General features: G+C 46.3%; 1 protein-coding gene across 1 annotated transcript in view; it reads left to right on the top strand.

Annotated features, from left to right (window-relative positions):
- The window catches only part of COL20A1 (collagen type XX alpha 1 chain), a 145,240-nt gene extending 144,960 nt beyond the window's left edge, over positions 1-280 (top strand). The window contains exon 40 of the mRNA XM_079978869.1: positions 148-280. Coding sequence (XP_079834995.1) covers positions 148-167 — 20 coding nt within the window. The 3' untranslated portion in view covers positions 168-280. The remainder of the gene's footprint in view (positions 1-147) is intronic.
- Positions 281-22,819: the final 22,539 nt, after the last annotated feature.

Raw genomic sequence — 22,819 nt, 5'->3', positions numbered from 1 at the left:
CAGGGTGGATGAACATAGAGTGGGTATAACAGGCACATTATAGACGCTACCTTAGCCACATATAAGGGAGGGAAGCACACACCTCAGGGATTTCCACTCTCTGCTCTTTTGTGTTTCTTAAGGACCTTGTCCTGATTTTGTCTCCAGATGCAGGGCTGATCCCCTAATGGCTGGTATACAGGATGCTGCAGACTGACTTTTGGCTTCCCAGGCCCCTCTGCTGTCAACTTCTATTTACCTATAGGACAGCTGTGACTTGAAGATTCACATTTCCTCTCCCTCCCCCCCCCCCATAAAATGGCACAGTTTTTGTCTATTTGTTTTGTCTCTTCCTTGGCAAAATCGCCAAGCTGCCCTACGTATAATACCCAGACCTGCATCTCTGTAGCTTTTCATTAGCCACCAGCTAATTAACCACAAAGTGGTTAAAGCAATGCTCTTACGGAGCAGTCCTAAACTCCTGAGAACGGTGGCAGGATGGATACTGTGGTCCTCCCTCTCTGCAGCCACAGGGGGACGCTTACAGTTGAAGGGACGGGGCTGATGTCAGAGGTCTCCCCAATGTGGCGGTGGACAGTTACTCTGCTGTTGCTGACCCAAGGGTGACAAAGTACAAAGTTGGGGTGGGTGCATGTTGGAACAGATCAAGCAACGCAGTGGCAGACTGAGAGTTGGATCTGCCGGATCTAAGGTGCTCCCCCCCCCCCACACACTGATTCACTGAACATTTTAATTAATTTTTACTTGACAAGATCTGCATACTGCTTAATTGGTTTTTTTCAAAAGCCCTCCAACCGTTTTACACGGCAATAGAGAAAATCTTCGTGAGAAACTGCTCAGATCCAGCGTGGAAAACAAAATGATGAAACATTCATCATCGTCATCGTTACAACCAGCAGTTTAAAAATGGTTATAAATACAGCGGTGCCTCGCAAGACCAAATTAATTCGTTCCGCGAGTTGCTTCGTCTTGCGATTTTTTCATCTTGCGGAGCGCGGATTCCCCAGGTATTAACGGTTTTACGAAAAAGGAAGCAAACCCGCAAGGCGTTTTCGTCTTGTGAAGCAAGCCCATAGGGAAATTCGTCTTGTGAAGCACCTCGAAAAACGGAAAACCCTTTCGTCTAGCGAGTTTTTCGTCTTGCGAGGCATTCGTCTTGCGGGGCACCACTGTAATGAAATTGCGTGTTGGAATCACACATTGAAACATGTCTCCTGAATGGGGGGGGGGGAGAACCTGTGTCTGTCCTGGACCAGGAGCTATTTCCCCTCCCATTGGGAGAGAAAACTGGGGGGGGAGGGGGGACCAATGGGTGGGGGAGAAATACCCCTCCCCCTGCTTCAAAAGAATTTAATAATGCACAAGCAAACTCTTTCCAGCTTGGCCAGAAGAGGCCTGTCAGGACTGTGGAAGCATCAGTCAGTTCTTCCTGCAGCCTTCACAGGATTCCTCTGCCTGGAAACCCAGTTTGTAGCATTGCAGTAGATCACTTGGTGCCATCCAGCCTTCTTAAATTCAATTGGCTTCGTTCCATTGGCTATCGCAGGGATTGGAGTACAGGTCCTGTTTGCACTCTAACACTCTTGCGGTCAAAGAGGAAAACCAATTGTGCAGATTCCCTAATGGTTCCCCTGCTCAGCATCCTCCCCCCCCCCCGGCAATTACACTTTCTCAAAAAGCTCCCATTGACACTAATGGAAGCTTTTAACAGTCTAATTAAGGCATGGGGTGGTTTCCAGGGAAGTCACAACATATAGGGAAGAAAGGTTTAGCCCTCCTACCTTCTGCTTCTCCAGCATCTCGTCCCACCAAGGCAATTGGGCCTTGAAAAAGGTTTCCATTGTCCCCACTGTGTTGAGTGTGGGGCAGAGTTGAGAAACCAAGGGCTGGATGGTGAGCCCCCCCCCCCCAAGGACCAGAGGCTCCCCATCCCATCATGGCCCAAAAGAGATTGCTGCCCTCTCTGTGGACCACATACAATGTTGTATCTTTCAGCCAAAAAGTGGGATGGGGGTGGGGAAGTGTCCCCAAATATAGGTAGCAAGAAGTTGCAGAAACCCATGTGACTGAGATGGTCTCATATATTTTTTTCCTATTATTATGCATCTCGACTTATGTAAGTATATGAGTGCAGAATGCAATTTATGAAATAACTATTTACAAAAGCTAATTCTCCATTATGTAAGAAGCAATGAAGTTCTCTCCCCCATGCTTTTTAACTTCTATATGAAGCCGCTGGGAGAGATCATCAGGGGGTTTGGGCTGGGTGTTCATCACTATGCGGATGATACCCAGCTCTACCTCTCTTTTAAATCAGAACCAGTGAAGGCGGTGAAGGTCCTGTGTGAGTGTCTGGAGGCGGTTGGGGGATGGATGGCGGCTAACAGACTGAGGTTGAATCCTGACAAGACAGAAGTACTGTTTTTGGGGGACAGGAGGAGGGCGGGTGTGGACTACTCCCTGGTCCTGAATTGGGTAACTGTGCTTCTGAAGGACCAGGTGCTGAGCCTGGGAGTCATTTTGGATTCATAGCTGTCCATGGAGGCTCAGGTCAATTCTGTGTCCAGGGCAGCTGTTTATCAGCTCTGTCTGGTATGCAGGCTGAGACCCTACCTGCCTGCGGACTGTCTCACTAGAATGGTGTATGCTCTAGTTATCTCCCGCTTAGACTACTGCAATGCACTCTATGTGGGGTTACCTTTGAAGGTGACCCGGAAACTACAACTAATCCAGAAGCTAGACTGGTGACTGGAAGTGGCTGCCAAGACCATATTACACTGGTCCTGAAAGATCTACATTGGCTCCCAGTATGTTTCCGAGCACAATTCAAAGTGTTGTGCTGATCTTTAAAGCCCTAAACATCCTCGGCCCAGTATACCTGAAGGAGCGTCTCCACTCCCATCGTTCTGCCCAGACACTGAGGTCCAGCTCTGAGGGCCTTCTGGTGGTTCCCTCCCTGCGAGAAGTGAGGTTACAGAGAACCTGGCAGAGGGCCTTCTTGGTAGTGGCGCCCACCCATCAGAAGTCAATGAAATATATAACTATCTGACTTTTAGAAGACATCTGAAGGCAGCCCTGCTTAGGGAACTTTTAATGTTTCTGTTTTTAGTGTTCTGTTGGAAGCCGCCCAGAGTGACTGGGGAAACACAGCCAGATGGGCGAGGTACAAATAATAAAATTATTATTATTATCAGTATTATCATTATCATTGATGATATTCGGGATAGTTGGAATACTCTACCCAGGAAGGCTTGTCTGGACCCACCATTGCATATCTTTGGGGGGTGGGATTTTTCACCAGGCCATTGGCTTTTATCCATATGGCCTTTTTGTGTGGGTGGGGTGTTTTTATGTAGTTTTTTTTAAAATACTGCTTTCAAAGTATCTGTTTTGTTTGAATATATTTTTCTTAAAATATTGTAAGTTGCTTTGAGTTGCCATGGCAGGAAAAAGCAACTAATAAATTTGATTAATAATAGTGACTATAACTTGTTCCATGCTTCTTCAGAAACAAATTGGAGTACTATTCCCATTGAGGAACTTCGATGCTTCTTATATAGTGGCTATAGTCTGGAGAATTTGTTCTTGTAAAAATAATTGCTGTATTTACTCGAATCTAATGCTCACCTTTTTTGGCCAAATTGGGTTGCGAAAATTAAGGTGCACATTAGATTTAATGGCACATTTACATCATTTGCCAGCAAATACTTTTTTTTGTTTCAAGGTTTTGAAAATTGAGGTGCGCATTAGATTCGATGGTGCATTAAACTCGAGTAAATACAGTATGTGCTTACATATGTTCACATGTATAGCAATAATAATTATTATTGTACCATTTAATTGTCCCTTGAATTCCTGTGGCATTGCATTGCGTGCATCCATGGGCCAGGGCCCCTTAGTGAATTGCACATGTTTTTTAACCTTTTTAAAACCTCCCTGCCTGACGCGATGTGCCAGTTTTGTTTGAAAAAAACACCACTGGGGCTTCACTCTTGGAATCCGATCTTTTATAAGCTGATAATTCCAAGGCAATTACTGGCGAGCGCTTAGAGTATAAACACAGGGCTGGACCAGTGCAAGTTGGCTGAGCAGAAAATAACTGCCCATGATTACTGCAAAAGGTGCTGAGCTGTCTGTGCTAATAGCTTGGCAATCTGGTGCTGATAGAGACAGGGGATTCCAGCCAATACAATTAAATTGTCATGTGATAACAGAGGCTTGCTTATCGGAGAGTTAAAATTGAGCAGATTCGTGCTACTCTCTTGAAGGCAGGAAAGGAAAGTGTTGGTGTCCTCACGAAAGATAAAGATTAGGAGGAGGAGGAGGAGGAGGGCAGGATGGTTATCTGGCTCCTCACCTGTCAATGCAAGGGCAAATTATAATTTTTAGCATTTTGATGCATTTTAGATCTACATAGTTCAAGCAAGTTCTAAGACTGGAAGAAGACGAAATTTCACAGGAGTGTTCAATATGTTACTTCTAGAATGAGTGAATCTCTCAGTTTCAGTTTCTCTCTGTTTCTCATTTTTCCAATTTTAAGTTTAGGACTCCACATTTCCAAATAAGTTTGTAATATATATCTATATCTTTATCTATCTATCTATCTATCTATCTATCTATCATCTATCTATCTATCTATCATCTATCTATCTATCTATCTATCTATCTATCTATCTATCTATCATCTATCTATCTATCATCTATCTATCTATCATCTATCTATCATCTATCTATCTATCTATCATCTATCTATATCTATCTATCTATCTATCTATCATCTATCTATCTATCTATCTATCACTTATCATCTATCTATCCTAATGAATATTCATCAGCATCTTAATGCCTATTTCTCCTTTTATATACCTTTTAATTCAACTTTGCCTAATACACATGTGTATTTGCAAGCAATTTTCCCCATTATAATGATTTTTGTGTGTGGTAATGTCACCAATACAGTATATGCATTTTAGCCTAGATACACACACACACACACACACACACACACACACACACACACACACACATATATATATATATATTGCTCCATGTTACTTGGCTGGAGAACTGCATTGCAAAATTCAGAGAAGTGTGAATTTGGCAGGACAGCTGTGTTTCAATTCACACATTGTTTCAGGAAATGTGAACTGAACTGGATTCCTCTCCATCCCTCAGTACTTCATGGTATTAATTTTACAATTGACTGTAATATGCCTCTTCCTACTTGTTATGCTGCACCACTTCTTAGTAATGAGAGCTTGCCAAGTATAAAATATCCAGAGGCAAAAGTAGAACAGGATTTTAAATAGCATCAACCTTGTCCTATTACTGCCTAACATGAAGAGTGGCCCTTTGTCTTTCCTGGACATTCCTCCACCTAGTTGCATCCCATAATAATGGGGAGTCACTTTACAAAGCATGTCACTGGTCAAGGAAGGAGGCAATTTGAAGCTTTATTTGTTTTTGATAAGACAAAGAATAGTGGTTGGAATTAAGGGTGGGGGAGAAAATGGGTTCAGTTTGCCTTCTAAAGCAAACCTACCTAATTTGAAACCCCTGATCCAATAAGCAAATTGGGAACAAAACAAAACTATCTTTTCGAATTCACACATCTTTGTCAGGTCCATGGCATTTAGCAGGGCTTGCTTCCTAGAAGGTGTGCAGAGGCTTGTAGCCTTATTTCTGGAGTGGGGAATCCATGGGTCAGATCCTTATCAGAATCAGCCTTGTGGGCCAGATCTGACAGGTGAGTGGGGCTTCCCCCCTGTCAATCACGTGGCATGACAGTGACATCATGTGCAAACAAACTGCTTTGAAGTCCTGAAGTTGGGACTTTGCAGCTGCTTACAAGGCACTGCTGAAAAGGCGGCTTTCTTCCACTGTATTATCAGGGTTCTCTGCTAAAATGATATTTTAAAACCCATCTGTTTTAGCAGGAGAATGTTACCACCCCAGCCCTAGAGCATGTTAAGAGGGCATTCACCCATTCCCACATAACCACAACCTGTCTCCACTCACTCAGAATTAAAGAACAGCTATCTATCTATTCATCATCTATCTAACTATCCATCCATCATCTATCTATCATCATTATCTATCTATCTATCTATCATCTATCTATCTATCTATCTATCTATCTATCTATCATCTATCTATCTATCTATCTATCTATCTATCTATCTATCTATCTATCATCTAACATCTCTATCTATCTATCATCTATCTATCTATCTATCTATCATCCATCATCCATCATCCATCTATCTATCTATCTATCTATCTATCTATCTATCTATCTATCTATCTATCATCTATCTATCTATCATCTATCTATCATCCATCTATCATCCATCTATCATCTATCTATCTATCTATATCTATCTATCATCTATCTATCTATCTATATCTATCTATCTATCTATCTATCATCTATCTATCTATCTATCTATCTATCATCTATCTATCTATCTATCTATCTATCTATCTATCATCTATCTATCTATCTATCTATCTATCTATCTATCTATCTATCATCTATCTATCATCCATCTATCATCTATCTATCTATCTATATCTATCTATCATCTATCTATCTATCTATCTATCTATCTATCTATCATCTATCTATCTATCTATCATCTATCTATCATCTATCTATCTATCTATCTATCATCTATCTATCTATCTATCTATCTATCTATCTATCTATCTATCTATCATCTATCTATCTATCTATCTATCTATCATCTATCTATCTATCTATCTATCTATCTATCATCTATCTATCTATCTATCTATCTATCATCTATCTATCTATCTATCTATCTATCTATCTATCTATCATCTATCTATCTATCATCTCTTCACATCAAGCACTGTTGAAGTTCATGCCTCTGCCACAAAAGCAGCAAAAATAGTCAAAATTTCTTCCAACACCCTGACAAGTTTTTAAAAGCTTCTCAGAATAGAAGACGCCCTTGCCCTTGCGATAATAAGTTTCATCAGTTTCTCATGTCATCCTCTTCACGTTGTTGCCATTGTGGTCTCAAGCTGACAATTTGCCCAGGACGTGACAATTTGCCCATTCTCTGACGAGTCGATGGAAGAATGTGTGGGTATTTTGTGAACTGTGCCCCCCCCCCACCCACTGTTACATCTTTGGCATCACAGGACCTGAGAACAAGGTTAATTGCATTCCTGTGTTTTGAGCTATTCCCAGTTCCCTGGAATGTATCGTACCAATTTGTAGTCACTGCACTGGGGGTTTCTGGGTCATGTTACAATTTTCCGGGATGATTCTGTTCCATGTGAAGTAGAGCAAGTGGAGATTCCTGCATTGCGGGGGGTTAGACTAGATGACCATTGGGTCCCTTCCAGCTCTGAGATTCTACGATTCTACCTCACGGTCAGAGGCATATTGACTCAGAATGCCAGTTGCAGAATGGGCAGAGTGCTCTTGGGCTCGAATCCTGCTTGCAGGTTTCCCATGGGCATCTGGTCAGCCACTGTGAGGACAGACTGTTGGACTAGATGGGCCTGATTCAGCACACTCTTTTTATGTCCTTATGAAGGGCAGCCTGCCAGGTGCTTGAGAAAAACAGGAAGCTTTACTGAGCTGCTAGTAGAACACCTTCTGTGGTTAGTGGGCGGAGTTTAGTTTGCTCTAGAATCATAGAATCATAGAGTTGGAAGAGACCACAAGGGCCATCGAGTCCAACCCCCTGCCAAGCAGGAAACACCATCAGAGCACTCCTGACATATGGCTGTCAAGCCTCTGCTTAAAGACCTCCAAAGAAGGAGACTCCACCACACTCCTTGGCAGCAAATTCCACTGTCAAACAGCTCTTACTGTCAGGAAGTTCTTCCTGATGTTTAGGTGGAATCTTCTTTCTTGTAGTTTGGAACCATTGCTCCGTGTCCGCTTCTCTGGAGCAGCAGAAAACAACCTTTCTCCCTCCTCTATGTGACATCCTTTTATATATTTGAACATGGCTATCATATCACCCCTTAACCTCCTCTTCTCCAGGCTAAACATGCCCAGCTCCCTTAGCCGTTCCTCATAAGGCATCGTTTCCAGGCCTTTGACCATTTTGGTTGCCCTCCTCTGGACACGTTTCAGTTTGTCAGTGTCCTTCTTGAACTGTGGTGCCCAGAACTGGACACAGTACTCCAGGTGAGGTCTGACCAGAGCAGAATACAGTTATCTCTTTCTTGGACTACTTCAATGCACTCTACGTGGGGCTACCTTTGAAGGTGACCCAGAAACTACAACTAATCCAGAATGCAGCAGCTAGACTGGTGACTGGGAGCAGCCGCCGAGACCATATAACACTGGTCTTGAAAGACCTACACTGGCTCCCGGTATGTTTCCCAGCACAATTCAAAGTATTGGTGCTGACCTTTAAAGCCCTAAATGGCCTCAGTCCAGTATACCTGAAGGAGCGTCTCCACCTCCATCGTTCTGCCCGGACACTTAGGTCCAGTGCCAAGGGCCTTCTGGCTGTTCCCTCCCTGTGAGAAGCCAAGTTACAGGGAACCAGGCAGAGGGCCTTCTCGGTAGTGGCACCCGCCCTTTGGAACGCCCTCCCACCAGATGTCAAAGAGAACAACAACTACCAGACTTTTAGAAGACATCTGAAGGCAGCCCTGTTTAGGGAAACTTTTAATGTTTAATAGGTTATTGTATTTTGGTGTTCTGTTGGAGCCACCCAGAGTGGCTGGGGAAACCCAGCCAGATGGGCGGTGTCTAGATAATAAATTATTATTATTATTATTGGTGGGATGGTGAGTTGTACAGAGTTGCCTTACAGCAATATCGTGAATGACATGAGGGTTGTTCTTCCCATTTTTCAGGTGGAAAGCTGAGGATGGGGACACAGTAGCATGCCTAAGACTGCTGAGTGAGACGGTGGCTGAGGTTTTTAGCCAATGGCCTTTCCAGCTCTCAGTCTTAGCCTCTACTGTAATGTCCTCTCCTGTCCCATCATCATTCATCCTGGAATTATTTTAGAGCTGATTGTTAATCTAAAACCTTCTCCTCTCAACTGTGGGCAGATCCACACCATACATTTAAACGCACATCCCATGCACCTTTTAAAGCACATGCTTTTCTCCAAAGAACCCGAGAATTGTAGTTAATAATAATTAATAATAATTTCATTACTGTTTTTAACATTTGATTGGGAGCCGCCCAGATTGGCTGGGGAAACTCAGCCAGATGGGCGGGGTATAAATAAATTATTATTTTATTATTATTATTATTATTATTATTATTATTAATACCCCGCCCATCTGGCTGGGTTTCCCCAACCACTCTGTGCAGCTTTCAGAATACATAAAACGACATAAAACATCAAACATTAAAAACTTCCCGATACAGGACTGCCTTCAGATGTCTTCTAAAAGTTACATATCTAAAAGTTCTTTATCTCTAGATGACTGAAGGCAGGGTGCCACTACCAAGAAGGCCTTCTGCCTGGTTCCCTGTAACTTCGCTTCTCTCAGTGAGGAAATCAGCAGAAGACCCTCAGAAGAGGACCTCAGCGTCCGGACTGAACAATGGGAGTGGAGATACTCTTTCACAGAACTACAGTTCCCACCCACCCCAAACAAACGATAGTATCCAGGATTCATTGGAGGGAGTCATGTGCTTCAAATGTGCATTCTGTGTGTGTTATAGGCACACAGTGTTATCTGCGACAAGCTCAGTTGAACTGTTAGGTGCTGGTGCCTGTTTTTTACCAGAATCCTGAGTGGTGACACTCAGCCTTTGCTATCGCCACCCCCTCCATGTGTTCTGGAGGAAGGGAGAGAGGGGGACCCCTAAGGACTTTACTGCTCAAACGACACGTTTATTTACATTTGAAGGCACATGAGCCATCTTCCCTCTTATGAGGAACTGGTGTCCCTGACCCCATTTGCATGAGTCCTCTGTGCCACAAGGTGGAGTTCCCTCTCCTCTTTCATGCATATTTCATCCGGGAGCTTGAGAGGTTCGAAGCCACAGGAGGAACAAGTGTGGCGGAGGGGTGTCACTGTTTGCTTTTGATGTCGGCTTCCCCCGGTGGGAATGCAAACGAACAACCTCTGATCCAGCTGTGCTGGGCTTTCTTGTGGAGTTCACATAAATATATTCATACAGCTGTGCAGGCATTATGCAACTATTGCAACAGTCACAGAACATGAGCAGACTCTGGCTCCTTTTAACAAAAGTCTGCTTCGTTGTCATACATGGCTGAGCCAGCCAGTATCACGCACCCAGACCAACCTTACAGGGCTACTGTGAATGTTAAAAGAGAGAGGAAGGGGGAGGCAAGGAAGGCATGTGTAACTCAACAACAAAGGGGCTGCCTTTGAAAGTGACCCAGGAACTACAACTAATACAGAATGCAGCAGCTAGACTAGTGACTGGGAGCGGCCGCCGAGACCATATAACACCGGTCTTGAAAGACCTACACTGGCTCCCAGTACATTTCCGAGCACAATTCAAAGTGTTGGTGCTGACCTTTAAAGCCCTAAACGGCCTCAGTCCTGTACGCCTGAAGGAGCGTCTCCTCCCCCATTTTTCTGGCCAGACACTGAGGTCCAGCGCCGAGGGCCTTCTGGCAGTTCCCTCGCTGCGAGAAGCCAAGTTACAGGGAACCAGGCAGAGGGCCTTCTTGGTAGTGGCGCCCGCCCTGTGGAATGCCCTCCCACCAGATGTCAAAGAGAAAAATAACTACCAAACTTTTAGAAGACATCTGAAGGCAGCCCTGTTTAGGGAAGCTTTTAATGTTTAATAGGTTATTGTATTTTAGTGTTATGTTGGAAGCCACCCAGAGTGGCTGGGGAAACCCAGCCAGATGGGCAGGGTATAAATAATAAATTATTATTATTATTATTATTATTATTATTATTATTATTATTAACAGCTAATACACTTTCTAGTGCAATTCCTAGCACCAGGAATTTGACAAACTTGGTTCATGTTGAGGCAGATCAGATAAAGCAGAACAGAGCAATTGTCTCCAGGTGGGCTGGGTATTGCCAGCAATTTCCAGAGCAGCATGTGGGGCAGGGGAAGGTCCTGCTGTTCCCAGCCCATCACACTGATGGAACTATAAAGAGTTTTGAAGGAGTCCTCTTGGCTTAGCTCTGTGACCTCTTTTTACTGGCAGGCCTTACATCTGTTTGCACAGCAATGCGATGCTGGCATGGGGGGGGGGGGTGAGAGTGTTCAGCAGAGCCATGCACTGGCTGCAGAATAACATCAAGCTCTCCTGCTGCTGCCCTTGTATTTTACTCCTGTAGTCTCTCCAAGCCCCCAGAGATGCCTGTATTTTTAGATTTTCCTCTTTTTGCTCACACGCTACAGCAGCTGTTTATGCTCGCTGAATCTAAGAGATTTCTTTGGATAATGGAGAGCTCAACACTCAGAGAGTGGATGCCAGAAATATCTGGGGGAGACAGAGACAGAATCCCAGTTTCCCTGTGTCAACGTTCTTTTTCTCCACTCCTCCGATCGGAGACGGCAGGACGCAATAAGCTTAAGCCAGTCTTGTCAATTAGTTTGCAGTTTTCAATTAGTAATTAGTTGGCCTGCAGTAATATCGCAGCTTGCTTGAAGCTGGCGCATCAGGGACCTCCATCCTCTTGCAGAGGTCCACGGCTCTTCTGAGCTGGGTGCGAAGGAGGTAGCTTTTCTGGGTTTCTCTACTTTGGGTGTGGAGGAGGGAATGGAGAGCTCTGCCCCTACTCTGCCAACATACTCACCGGTCACATAAGAAGAGCCTGCTGGATCAGGCCAATGGTCCATCAAGTCCAGAATCCTGCTCTCGTGGTGGCAAACCAGATGTCCATCACATCTTAGGACCCTCGTACTTAGAATCATAGAATCATAGAATCATAGAGTTGGAAGAGACCACAAGGGCCATCAAGTCCAACCCCCTGCCAAGCAGGAAACACCATCAGAGCACTCCTGACATATGCTTGTCAAGCCTCTGCTTAAAGACCTCCAAAGAAGGAGACTCCACCACACTCCTTGGCAGCAAATTCCACTGTCAAACAGCTCTTACTGTCAGGAAGTTCTTCCTAATGTTTAGGTGGAATCTTCTTTCTTGTAGTTTGGAGCCATTGCTCCGTGTCCGCTTCTCTGGAGCAGCAGAAAACAACCTTTCTCCCTCCTCCATGTGACATCCTTTAATATATTTGAACATGGCTATCACATCCCCCCTTAACCTCCTCTTCTCCAGGCTAAACATGCCCAGCTCCCTTAGCCGTTCCTCATAAGGCATCGTTTCCAGGCCTTTGGCCATTTTGGTTGCCCTCCTCTGGACACGTTCCAGTTTGTCAGTGTCCTTGAACTGTGGTGCCCAGAACTGGACACAGTACTCCAGGTGAGGTCTGACCAGAGCAGAATACAGTGGCACTATTACTTCCCTTGATCTAGATGCTATACTCCTATTGATACAGCCCAGAATTGCATTGGCTTTTTTAGCTGCCGCGTGACACTGTTGGCTCATGTCAAGTTTGTGGTCAACCAAGATTCCTAGATCCTTTTCACATGTACTGCTCTCAAGCCAGGTGTCACCCATCTTGTATTTGTGCCTCTCATTTTTTTTGCCCAAGTGCAATACTTTACATTTCTCCCTGTTAAAATTCATCTTGTTTGTTTTGGCCCCGTTCTCTAATCTGTCAAGGTCGTTTTGAAGTGTGATCCTGTCCTCTGGGGTGTTAGCCACCCCTCCCAGTTTGGTGTCATCTGCAAATTTGATCAGGATGCCCTTGAGTCCATCATCCAAGTCGTTGATAAAGATGTTGAATAAGACCTGGCCCAAGACAGAACCCTGTGGCACCCCACTAGTCACTCTTCTCCAGGATGAAGAGGAACCATTGATGAGCACCCTTTGGGTTCGGTCAGTCAGCCAGTTACAAATCTACTGAGTGGTAGCATAGTCAAGTCCGCATTTTACCAGCTTCTTTACAAGAATATCATGGGGCACCTTGTCAAATGCCTTGCTGAAATCAAGGTAGGCTACATCCACTGCATTCCCTTCATCTACCAGGCTTGCAATTCTGTCAAAAAACGAGATCAGGTTAGTCTGACATGACTTATTTTTCAGAAATCCATGCTGACTATTGGTGATCACAGTATTCCTTTCTAGGTGCTCACAGACTGTTTGCTTGATGATCTGCTCCAGAATCTTCCCTGGTATTGATGTCAGACTGACTGGGCGGTAATTATTTGGGTCCTCTCTTTTCCCCTTTTTGAAAATAGGGACAACATTTGCCCTCCTCCAGTCTGCCGGGACTTCGCCTGTTCTCCAGGAATTCTCAAAGATGACTGCCAGTGGTTCTGAGATCACATCTGCCAGTTCTTTTAATGGGGGGACCACCTCTCCCGGTATGCCCCATGGAGGACCTTAAGGTCCATAAACAGCAACACCCTAGAGGTTCCGGGCCCTAAGGAAGTCAGATTAGCCTCAACCAGAGCCAGGGCCTTTTCAACACTGGCTCCAGCCTGATGGAACGCTCTGCCTCATGAGACCAGGGCCCTGCGGGATCTGATTTCTTTCCACAGGGCCTGTAAGACAGTTATTCCGCCTGACTTTTGGCTTGGAATAAACTTGATCCCCTCCCCCTCTTTCCTTTTTCCTTTCTCCTTCTGTGATGGAACTCCTATTTGGGGACTTCCCAGGCTTTTTTCTGGCCCACGTAGGACCAGTCTGGATAGTTAGCCTTGGTGAAGACTTGACATTTTCATCCCCAAAAAGTTTTTGATTTGAGTTTCTACTGAAATGAGGCTGCATTTTAAAGTTGTACTTAATCTTGTTTTTAAGTTGTATTTTAATCAATTGTTTTTACCTGGTGTTAGCTGCCCTGAGCCTAGTCTTGGCTGCGGAGGGCAGGATATAAATAATGTCCTGTGAGAACAAGTGCTATAGTTGAACTAAGAGCTGTGTGGAAAGGTGCTTTCTTTTATCTCCCTCCTATCCTCCTATCCTAGAGGGACGCGGGCAGGGCTGTGGCCTAGGGCTTGCCAATCAGAAGGTCGGCGGTTCAAATCCCTGCGACGGGGTGAGCTCCCGTTGCTCGGTCCCTGCTCCTGCCAACCTAGCAGTTCGAAAGCATGTCAAAGTGCAAGTAGATAAATAGGTACCGTTCCAGCGGGAAGGTAAATGGTGTTTCCGTGTGCTGCTCTGGTTCGCCAGAACCACATGACCCGGAAGGTGTACACCAGCTCCCTCGGCCAATAAAGCGAGATGAGCGCCACAACCCCAGAGTCGGCCACCACTGGACCTAATGGTCAGGGGCCCCTTTACCTATCTATCTAGCTATCTATCTATCTAGCTATCATCTATCATCTCTTCACATCAAGCACTGCCCAAATTCATGCCTCTGTCACAAAAGCAGCAACAATAGTCAAAATTCCTTCCAGCACCCTGACAAGTTTTTAAAAGCTTCTTGGACATGTATTTTAATCTTGTTTTTTTAGTTGGATTTCAATCAATTGTTTTATATCTGGTGTTAGCCACCCTGAGCCTGGTCTTGGCTAGGGAGGGCGGGGTATAAATAAAATGTATTACAGTGGTGCCCCGCAAGACGAATGCCTCGCAAGACGAAAAACTCACTAGACGAAAGGGTTTTCCGTTTTTCGAGGTGCTTCGCAAGACGAAATTCCCTATGGGCTTGCTTCGCAAGACGAAAACGTCTTGCGGATTTGCTTCCTTTTTCGTAAAACCGTTAATACCCTGGAAATCCGCGCTCCGCAAGACGAAAAAATCGCAAGACGAAGCGACTCGCGGAACGAATTGATTTTGTCTTGCGAGGCACCACTGTATTATTATTATTATTAGGAGGAAGAAACTCCCACATGCTCGGATGGGAGCTTTCCCTGCCCCGGGGGCATGCAGACTCCAGATCAGGACCAGATCGTCTCCATCCCACACTGGCAATTAGTCTCCAAACGGCACAAACTTAAGCCACAACTAACATTATGCTCCATTAGCGAGGACCTAAGAAGGGATTCATTTCTTCCCAATTGCAATTTTCATTTCGGGTTGAGTTCCTGAGCCGAGCTCATCCATATTCATCAGGTTCCTTTCTGCTGCTCCTCTTCCGCTGCCTTTGCTGGCAGGAACCGCTGGCTCAGCATCGGCACACTTTGCTTGGTTTGTCTCTTATGTGACACTGAGCTAATATTTGCAATTTCCCCTGGCCACTTTGAACAAGCTCATAAAAACAGGGCCCGGGGGGAGGGGGAGGAAAGCGCTGTAAAAATCCCAGTAGATCCCAAGGGAAGCCCTGCCACACAAGGAGTCTGCAAGATCCCTGTCCTCTCTGCTTCCAAACTTCTGTGATCCCAAGTTGTGATTGAGGCCATCGCTGCAGCAGTCAAGCACTCTGGTTGAGACTCCGGCCGTGAGTGGGAATGACTCAAAATAAGCAAGGGCCAAACTAAACTGGAGAGTTAATACAGTGCTGTGCAGGTCTGGGGAGCAAATGCAGCCCTCCGTGTCTCTCTAATCCGGCCCTTGGGACTTTTCCTAGATCACACCTTTTCACCCTCTGCCACTGTTTTTGCCTGGCTGGAAACTGCCCTTGAATTCTGATGTACTTTCCAACATGTCCCAGAGGACATGGGGTGTGAGTCTTTCGGGGCCTTGCTCCTGCATGAGTCACATGACCTGTACAATAGCACGCCCCCCCAGCACACACATGTTTTAGGTCCATGATCTCACAGGAGCCAGGTGATTCACACAAGAGCATGGCCTTTCAAAATGGCATATCCCAATTAAATCAGGACAGTTGAAGGGTATGCTCTAATAATGCTTCTTAGTTACCTAGATGAAAAAGAGAGAGGAGTCCAACCTTCAGATGCAGCTTGAAACAAAAAAGTTGCAAAAGATTACCCGGGGGAGGGCAGAATAAAATTAATGAGTGCCGAGCAAAGTTGGTCATCTTGGCTAGAGCAAATTCTTGACACAGAAGTAAACTTTTGGGCAAATTTGCACAGCACATCTGTCAACCATAAAGCACCACATCAACCGTATATTTTCACCCACTCAGATTTTCCCCTTTGCACGAAGGCATCAAACCAAAACTGGACATGCAGAACCTTGTCAAATAAGTCCGCTTACCATTTAACTGGCAGTGCAGCATCGAGGCATGGAGAGACTCCGTTGCCATTTCTGTAGGATGTGGAACACAGAGCAGTCAAATACAACATTCCTAGAGTGGACGTAAAAAGGGGATGTCTGGACCAGCCAGTCGGAACTTCCTGTTTCCTCCTAGGCTGGGACAAACTTCCTCTACATGTGACCAGAGGTGGACGTGACCTTACCTGTGCAAGTAACAAAAGCACAGGGCTGGCCACCACATCTCTCTCTCCTCCATCTTGCTTTCATCGTAGAAGCATCAGCTGCTTAGCCTGAGATGTTCTCTTGGCCTCCAACCAAGAGAGGACAAAGGAACTATCCCCTTATGGGATAGATTCCAAGTGTATATATTTTGTAACTTAAGTCTGCCTTCTGGGATCCATCTGTGAACAGAATGTGTGAGTAAACTATTTTATACCTTTTATACAAGACTTTGTCATGTCTATTCTTTTTTAGGAGGGAATAAAGGGGAATTACCAGGAAACTTATTTTAGAGGCTAAAGCAAGCCTGGCAACATGTTATCCGCTGTGTAAGTTTAAAAAGGGAATGTTACGCTGCTAAATTATAGAACTCGGTAACGCAAGTTGGGAAGGATATTATTAAACAATATATCCTCTCCTGCCTCCCTGAACATTCCCACTGTGCTGATCCCGGGGGAAAGGTTACCATTGGCGTAGTCAAAGTCCGGTCCTGGGTCACTAGCCTGGAATCAGTCCACAAGGAGCGGGGCGAGGTCCGAAGCAGGAAGCCGGGCGGGGACAGGAGCACTGAAGAGTCAGGTCTGGGTCCGGGCAGGAACAGGTACTCAACAACGACGTTGCTCCCACAACCTGGGACCGGGCCGACTGGCCTTTATCTGTTCTGAGGCCAGGGGCGGTCCCGGTCCCTAGGAGACCCGCCTCTCTTGGCCTTAAGGCAAGCACTCCTCCTGGGAGCAACCAGTTCCCTTCGCCTCTCTGCCCTGAGTCTCTGCAGTTCAGGAGAGGCTAAAGGGTTACTGGACCCAGGGGGAGTACTCACCTGCAGGCACTGAGTCCTCAACCACCTCTGGAGCCAGAGTGGAATCACCTGGTGCCTGCTCCTGAGGATCCGGCACAGGTGCAGGCGCTTCAGAATCCAGGCCCTGCCCCAGTTCAGCCGGCCCTGGAGCCGGGGACTCCTGTGCAGGCTGGGATTCCTCTGGTTCAGCCTCTGAATCGGAATCCCAGGCCATCACACCCACAATTTCTGCCTCCCTGCTGGGTCCTCAGCTGCCAGGAGATGCAACAGCCTCTCCCACTACCTGGGGAGCATTTGGGTTTGGTCTGGCTGCTAAACGGGCTAGTGACAGCTGGCCCAAGGGGTGGGCATGCTCAGTCCCTTACCCTGCACTTCAGGTTTTTGCTGGGTCTCCCACCCCCTTGGGCTATCTCCTACCTATCACAGAGGTAGGTTGTGTTCCTGGCCTTGCTATGGATTATGATTGGCCACCATTTGGGGAGCAGAGGAGGCATTTGTCCTTCAGGTCAATTGGTCAACCTGGGGGTTTCACCTACCTCATAGTAATTGTCACAACTTTGGCACAAAAGGCATTGGGTAAAAGCCTTAGTCTTGTGTTATGCCTATCGGCTTGGTTGCTTGAGAGAGCGAACAGGCAGGATCCCTCACTGGTCTTTTCAAAGGCTTTATTATTGGTGCAAAACATTTACAGTGCAGAACGTCTCAATTCCATGCCTTGCTCAGTCACTAGCAGAATCTGAGAGTGGGCGGTCCTTAAACTTTCCCCAGCAGAGTAGTCTCTTGACCCCCATCCAATGCCTCCCCTCTCTGCGTGAAAACCTACTGTGCAGGGAGGGCGTTGGTAAAGGCGGACCTGCCCCCCCACTTTGCTCATGCACGGTGTTTTGGCTCTCTCTTGCATCCTCCGAGCCCTGCATCTCTTCTCCACTAGAGGCGGGGCTTCCCTCCTCTGCGGAGGAAGTGCTGCTTCTCATGATCTTTGGAGGCTCTCTGTAATCCAGCTGCCCTTCCACCTCTCACCTCTGAGCTGATGGCAGTTCCCTGACATCTTGGTTGGAGGGGAGGTTTGGATATCCTGTTAAAGGCATCCTGCAGGGGCTAGGGCCATAGCACCCCTCAAGGTGATCTGTGTGGGGTCGTTCCTATTTAATGTATGTCAAAGGACAATCTTAACATGGGTTCAACCCCTTGGAGAATTGGACCTCAAATTAGCTGGTCAATACCGGTTATACCCAATGCCTAAGCCAAAGCCACTTATATCTGTAATCGATAAAGTTGTGGTCTAGCTTGAACCAAAGAATACCGTCAAGTGTGGTCATTTCATCTTGGGTTACGGTGGGGCAGGGGAAGCAACCGTTCATGGCACTTGGGCCCCCAACTGCCAGCTGCACCAACTAGATGTGCACTAGGGAATGGGAGGACAGGATTAAAGCCATGTCCCCTAAGCTGATCAGCTGGTCTGTACTACAGTGGTGCCCCGCAAGACGAACGCCTCGCAAGACAGAAAACCCGCTAGACGAAAGGGTTTTCCGTTTTGGACGCGCTTCACAAAATGAATTTCCCTATGGGCTTGCTTCGCAAGACAAAATGTCTTGCGAGTTTTTCGAACTTTCCCCCCCTTTCCCCCCTTTTTCTAAGCTGCTAAGCCGCTGATCAGCTGATCCACTAAGCTGATAAGCCACTAAAAGCCGCTAAAAGTCACTAAGCCGCTAATAGCGCTAATCCGCTAATCCGTCAATGGGCTTGCTTCGCAAGACGAAAAAACCGCTAGACGAAGAGAATCGCAGAATGGATTCTTTTTGTCTTGCGAGGCACCACTGTATTACCATTTTATCAGATAAGGGCCGGGTGTACAATGTCCCGACTGCTTGACTCGGCTGGGACATTGCATTACAAACCACCTGTGCATTTATTTACTTGCAAAGATATATGTACCGGGCAAAATTGCATACAAACGTGTTAGGAGAAATGTGCTGGTTAATTTCTGTTACCCAGAATGAATAGCTGATGTGGATGTGAGGGTTTTATGTGGCCTGGCGTATCTCGGCTGACACAAGCTCAAACTGTTGGGGCAGTTGATGATATTCTGGCTAAATCTGCAACCTAGAGGGCGCTCCTGATCTGTATCAGCTCACCTACCAGGTTTGATGAGGCAGCAGGGCCTTGGCACTGAGAACTGGAAGTCCTGGTTTTGAGAAATGCTCTGCTGTGTATCTTCCAAATGGGATCCTCATAACAGAGGGTCCTGGTTGCGCTTGGGACCTAAGAGCTCACCCAATAGGGTTAAAATGGGGGGGGGAGCAAGAAGTCCTGGCCATTCCTCAGGGATCACGCCAGGCGGTTTTAGCCAATAGCCAGTAGGTGGCGTGATCCCAGGGGCTTTAAAAATGGCAACAGGACGCAAGCAGGGACACTTGCTTCTCACTGCTGAACACCCACCCTCCCTTCCTGGTTTAGGTAGAGTCGCTTGGCCTTGCTTTGGTTTGGGTCGCCTGTTTTGGAACAAGGGCTGGGCAGGAATTTTTCCATTTGGCAGATTGGCTTTAGCCATTTGGTTTTTGTCTACCCCTTAGCAAATCGTCACAACTTGTAAGGTGGCGGTTAGGCATTGACTCGGTTGGATTGCGGGGAGGGAAGGTGCGACCATCACCTGCCCCTCCAGGAACTGGGTATTCCGTTAAAGGAATCTGGGGATACTGGATCTCATCTGAAGTCCGCTTGAGGGGCTAGGGCCATGCCAGGACCATAGGAACCCCAGGGTGAGCTTTGGTTGGTCCTCATCGACCTTGCTCCCTCGTTTGGTTTACCCCATTGGATGATCATAACGAGATGTGGAGTCAGTTATAATGGGGAGTCAATGCCTAAGCCAATACCGCTCATGTGATTGTATTTCAATAAAGTTGTTGCCCAAATTTGCCAAAAAACCTAAACTAATATAAGTGTCCATGTGTATTTATTTTGGGGGTGGGTCTTGGGGCCTTGAGACGCAACAGGCCTGGCCTAGCACCTGGATGAAGTCTGCATCTGGGGCCCCATTCCTGTGCCTGACAACCCTCAGACTAGTGTTATTCTAAAGCAGCAATGCTGCAGCAAGCAAAGGCTCTAGCAGCCCAGTCAGCTGCTTGTGGCTGCAAAGCCAGACAGGATGTATGTGACTGTTGCCATGGAAACAAAGGGGCAGTCCATTCTCCTTATTGAGAACAGGATGTGAGCTCAGTGTGTGTCATATGACCTGTACAGGATGTACATGGGTGGAGTTATGAGTTTTCTCTCTGTTTTGTTGAAGAGAGCGGACATCTTTCACTGTATGACTGCTGAAGACAGGAATAAAAGCAATGTAGATACATTTCTGTCTGAGTCTGATTCCCCTCCCTGGGGATATGCAGGGAGCAGGGAGGAGGAGAAGCAGTTGGTGTGTTTTTCTCACAGCCTGAGGAAAATCGCCGGAACGGACCTCGTGTGTTTTTCCTGCCGGGAGTCGCCGGAGGGAGGTCAAAAGAATTCAGCCGGTGCCTGGAGAGATAGGCACATACTTCTGACCGAGCCTGAATTCCAACAGTGGTAGCAGAGGATGGTTGCTACGATCCATGGAAGTCTGCAGAAATAGGAGCAGAGCTGCTATTTTCATCCCTCTCCATGGAAGCCTGAGATGGAGGCTGATTCTCTGCAGCCAGGAGCTCACCAGAAGAAGCTGAAAGCCAAGCTACGGAGCCCAGGTATGAGATTTTCAGGCTTAAGAGTGTGAATGCAGATGGATTAATTCTCTGCTTCATGGGAGCAACGTTTGGGAAAAACAGCTCCGAGAGAGAAGAGTCTGCATTCCAAACATTCCTGTGGTTTTTCCTGTCCAAGGAAAGGAATGTGGTTGCTTAGCAACGCAGGCCAGTTTCAAGATAAGGGCTGGAAGTCAGGCTGTGCCCAGAGAGGCAAAAACAGCTCGTGTTTAGACTAGGCCCTTACAAAGGAACTGTTGAAAGGGGACTTTCCACGCGGCCAGTGTTAGAGCTGCCAGGTGCACAGAGTGTAAACAAGCCAGCTATTGGATTTTAGAGGCTTGTGTTTGAGAGTCAATGCAAGGACTCAAAATGGATGCCAAGAAAGGGGGAGGCCTGCCTTCTCCACCCCTCTTGACCAGTGACAATTATGCATCTTGGTCTATTAAGATGAAGGCCTTGCTGCAGAATCAGAGACTGTTTGGGGTGATTGAGAACCCCATCCCTGCAGCACCAACGCGTGCTTGGGAGTCACAGGATGTGAAGGCCAGAACCGCTATAATTCTGTGCGTGTCAGACTCTCAGCTTTTTCGTATACAAGATTTACAGCACGCGAAAGATGTTTGGGACACGCTGAGAAGGACACATCAGAGAGATGCAGGTTCTTCAGCGTTGCTGTATTTTGAAAAGCTGACTAACCTGAGGCTTGCGCCTGATGGAGATGTTCAAGCGCACCTGACGGAAATGAAATTTCTGCGTCAGCAGATGGTGGAACTCAATTTCCGTCTGCAGGAGGAAGTGTTTTGCTTCATGGTGATCAACAGCCTGAATCGGACTTACAAAACGGTTCCCAGTCAGCTGGGGTCTCTCCCAGCAGCTGATCTAACGTCGGACAGGGTCTTTGCCGTCGTGCTGAACGAACATGACAGACTTGCCGCCCTGGAAGTCAAGGACAGGGGGAGGGAAGAACGGAGTTCAGAAACCCCCACTGCTGTAGCTACTGGAGGAGACGCTGTAGCTTTGAACGTTGTCCGATGTTTCAATTGTGGACAGACTGGGCATCTTCAGCGGTACTGCAAGAAGCCACGTCAGAACAAAGGAGCCAAGGGAAGCTCCACGAAGTCTGAGGCGTCAGGCAGAAGTCATGCCAAGTCACAGGCGAAGCCTGCAAAGGCTTTGATGTCGAAAGGAACCAAGCCAGATGTGGAGAACGCCTTTGTCATTGACACTGGCTGCACATTTCACATGACCCATCGTAGGGATTTGTTTTCGTCGTTTAAGAAGCAAAGCTTCGTTGTACAACAAGCCAACGGTCAAGAGCTGGAAGCCACCGGAATTGGGACTGTGTATCTTAAAAGTCTGAACTTGACTATAAACGATGTTTATTTGGTTCCAGAGTTGAAGTACAATCTGCTCAGCGTTTCGCAGATTGCCAAGAAGGGACTAAAACTGTCCTATGATGATGAGAACTGTGAAATCTACAAAGATGGAGAGCTGTATCTTTCTGCCGAAGAGAAAGATGGACTGTATTTGTTGACTTTTGATCAAAGTGATTACATGGAATGTAATTCTTGTGATTCTAACATGATTTCTTTTGCAGGTGTAGCTGAAAAGAACGCCAAGCAGGTCACCTCAAGGGTCGACAGGGCATTTCAGCGGGTGTATGCTGATGTGATTGGTCCTTTAGCACCATCTAGAGGCAATGCAAAGTATTACCTAATATGTGTTGATTCTTTTACAGGTTTTGTCTGGATTAATCTTTTGGAGAGACCAAAAGACGCCTTAGAAAGGTTTAAAGAGTTTTGTGACAAAGTTAAAAATATGCATGATGCTGACATAGATTGTCTTTGCACAGATGAGAAGCCAATTTTTCTCTTACAGGATTTCCAGAGGTTCCTGAAGAAGAAAGGGATAAGACACAAAATTGCAGCTTCCGAAGGAGCTTGGAACAGATGTGTCTGTGTTAGAGT

Source organism: Podarcis cretensis (genome assembly GCF_951804945.1).
Source record: "Podarcis cretensis genome assembly, chromosome: 6".
NCBI classification, from domain to species: domain Eukaryota; kingdom Metazoa; phylum Chordata; class Lepidosauria; order Squamata; family Lacertidae; genus Podarcis; species Podarcis cretensis.
This window is presented reverse-complemented; position numbering and strand designations above follow the sequence as displayed.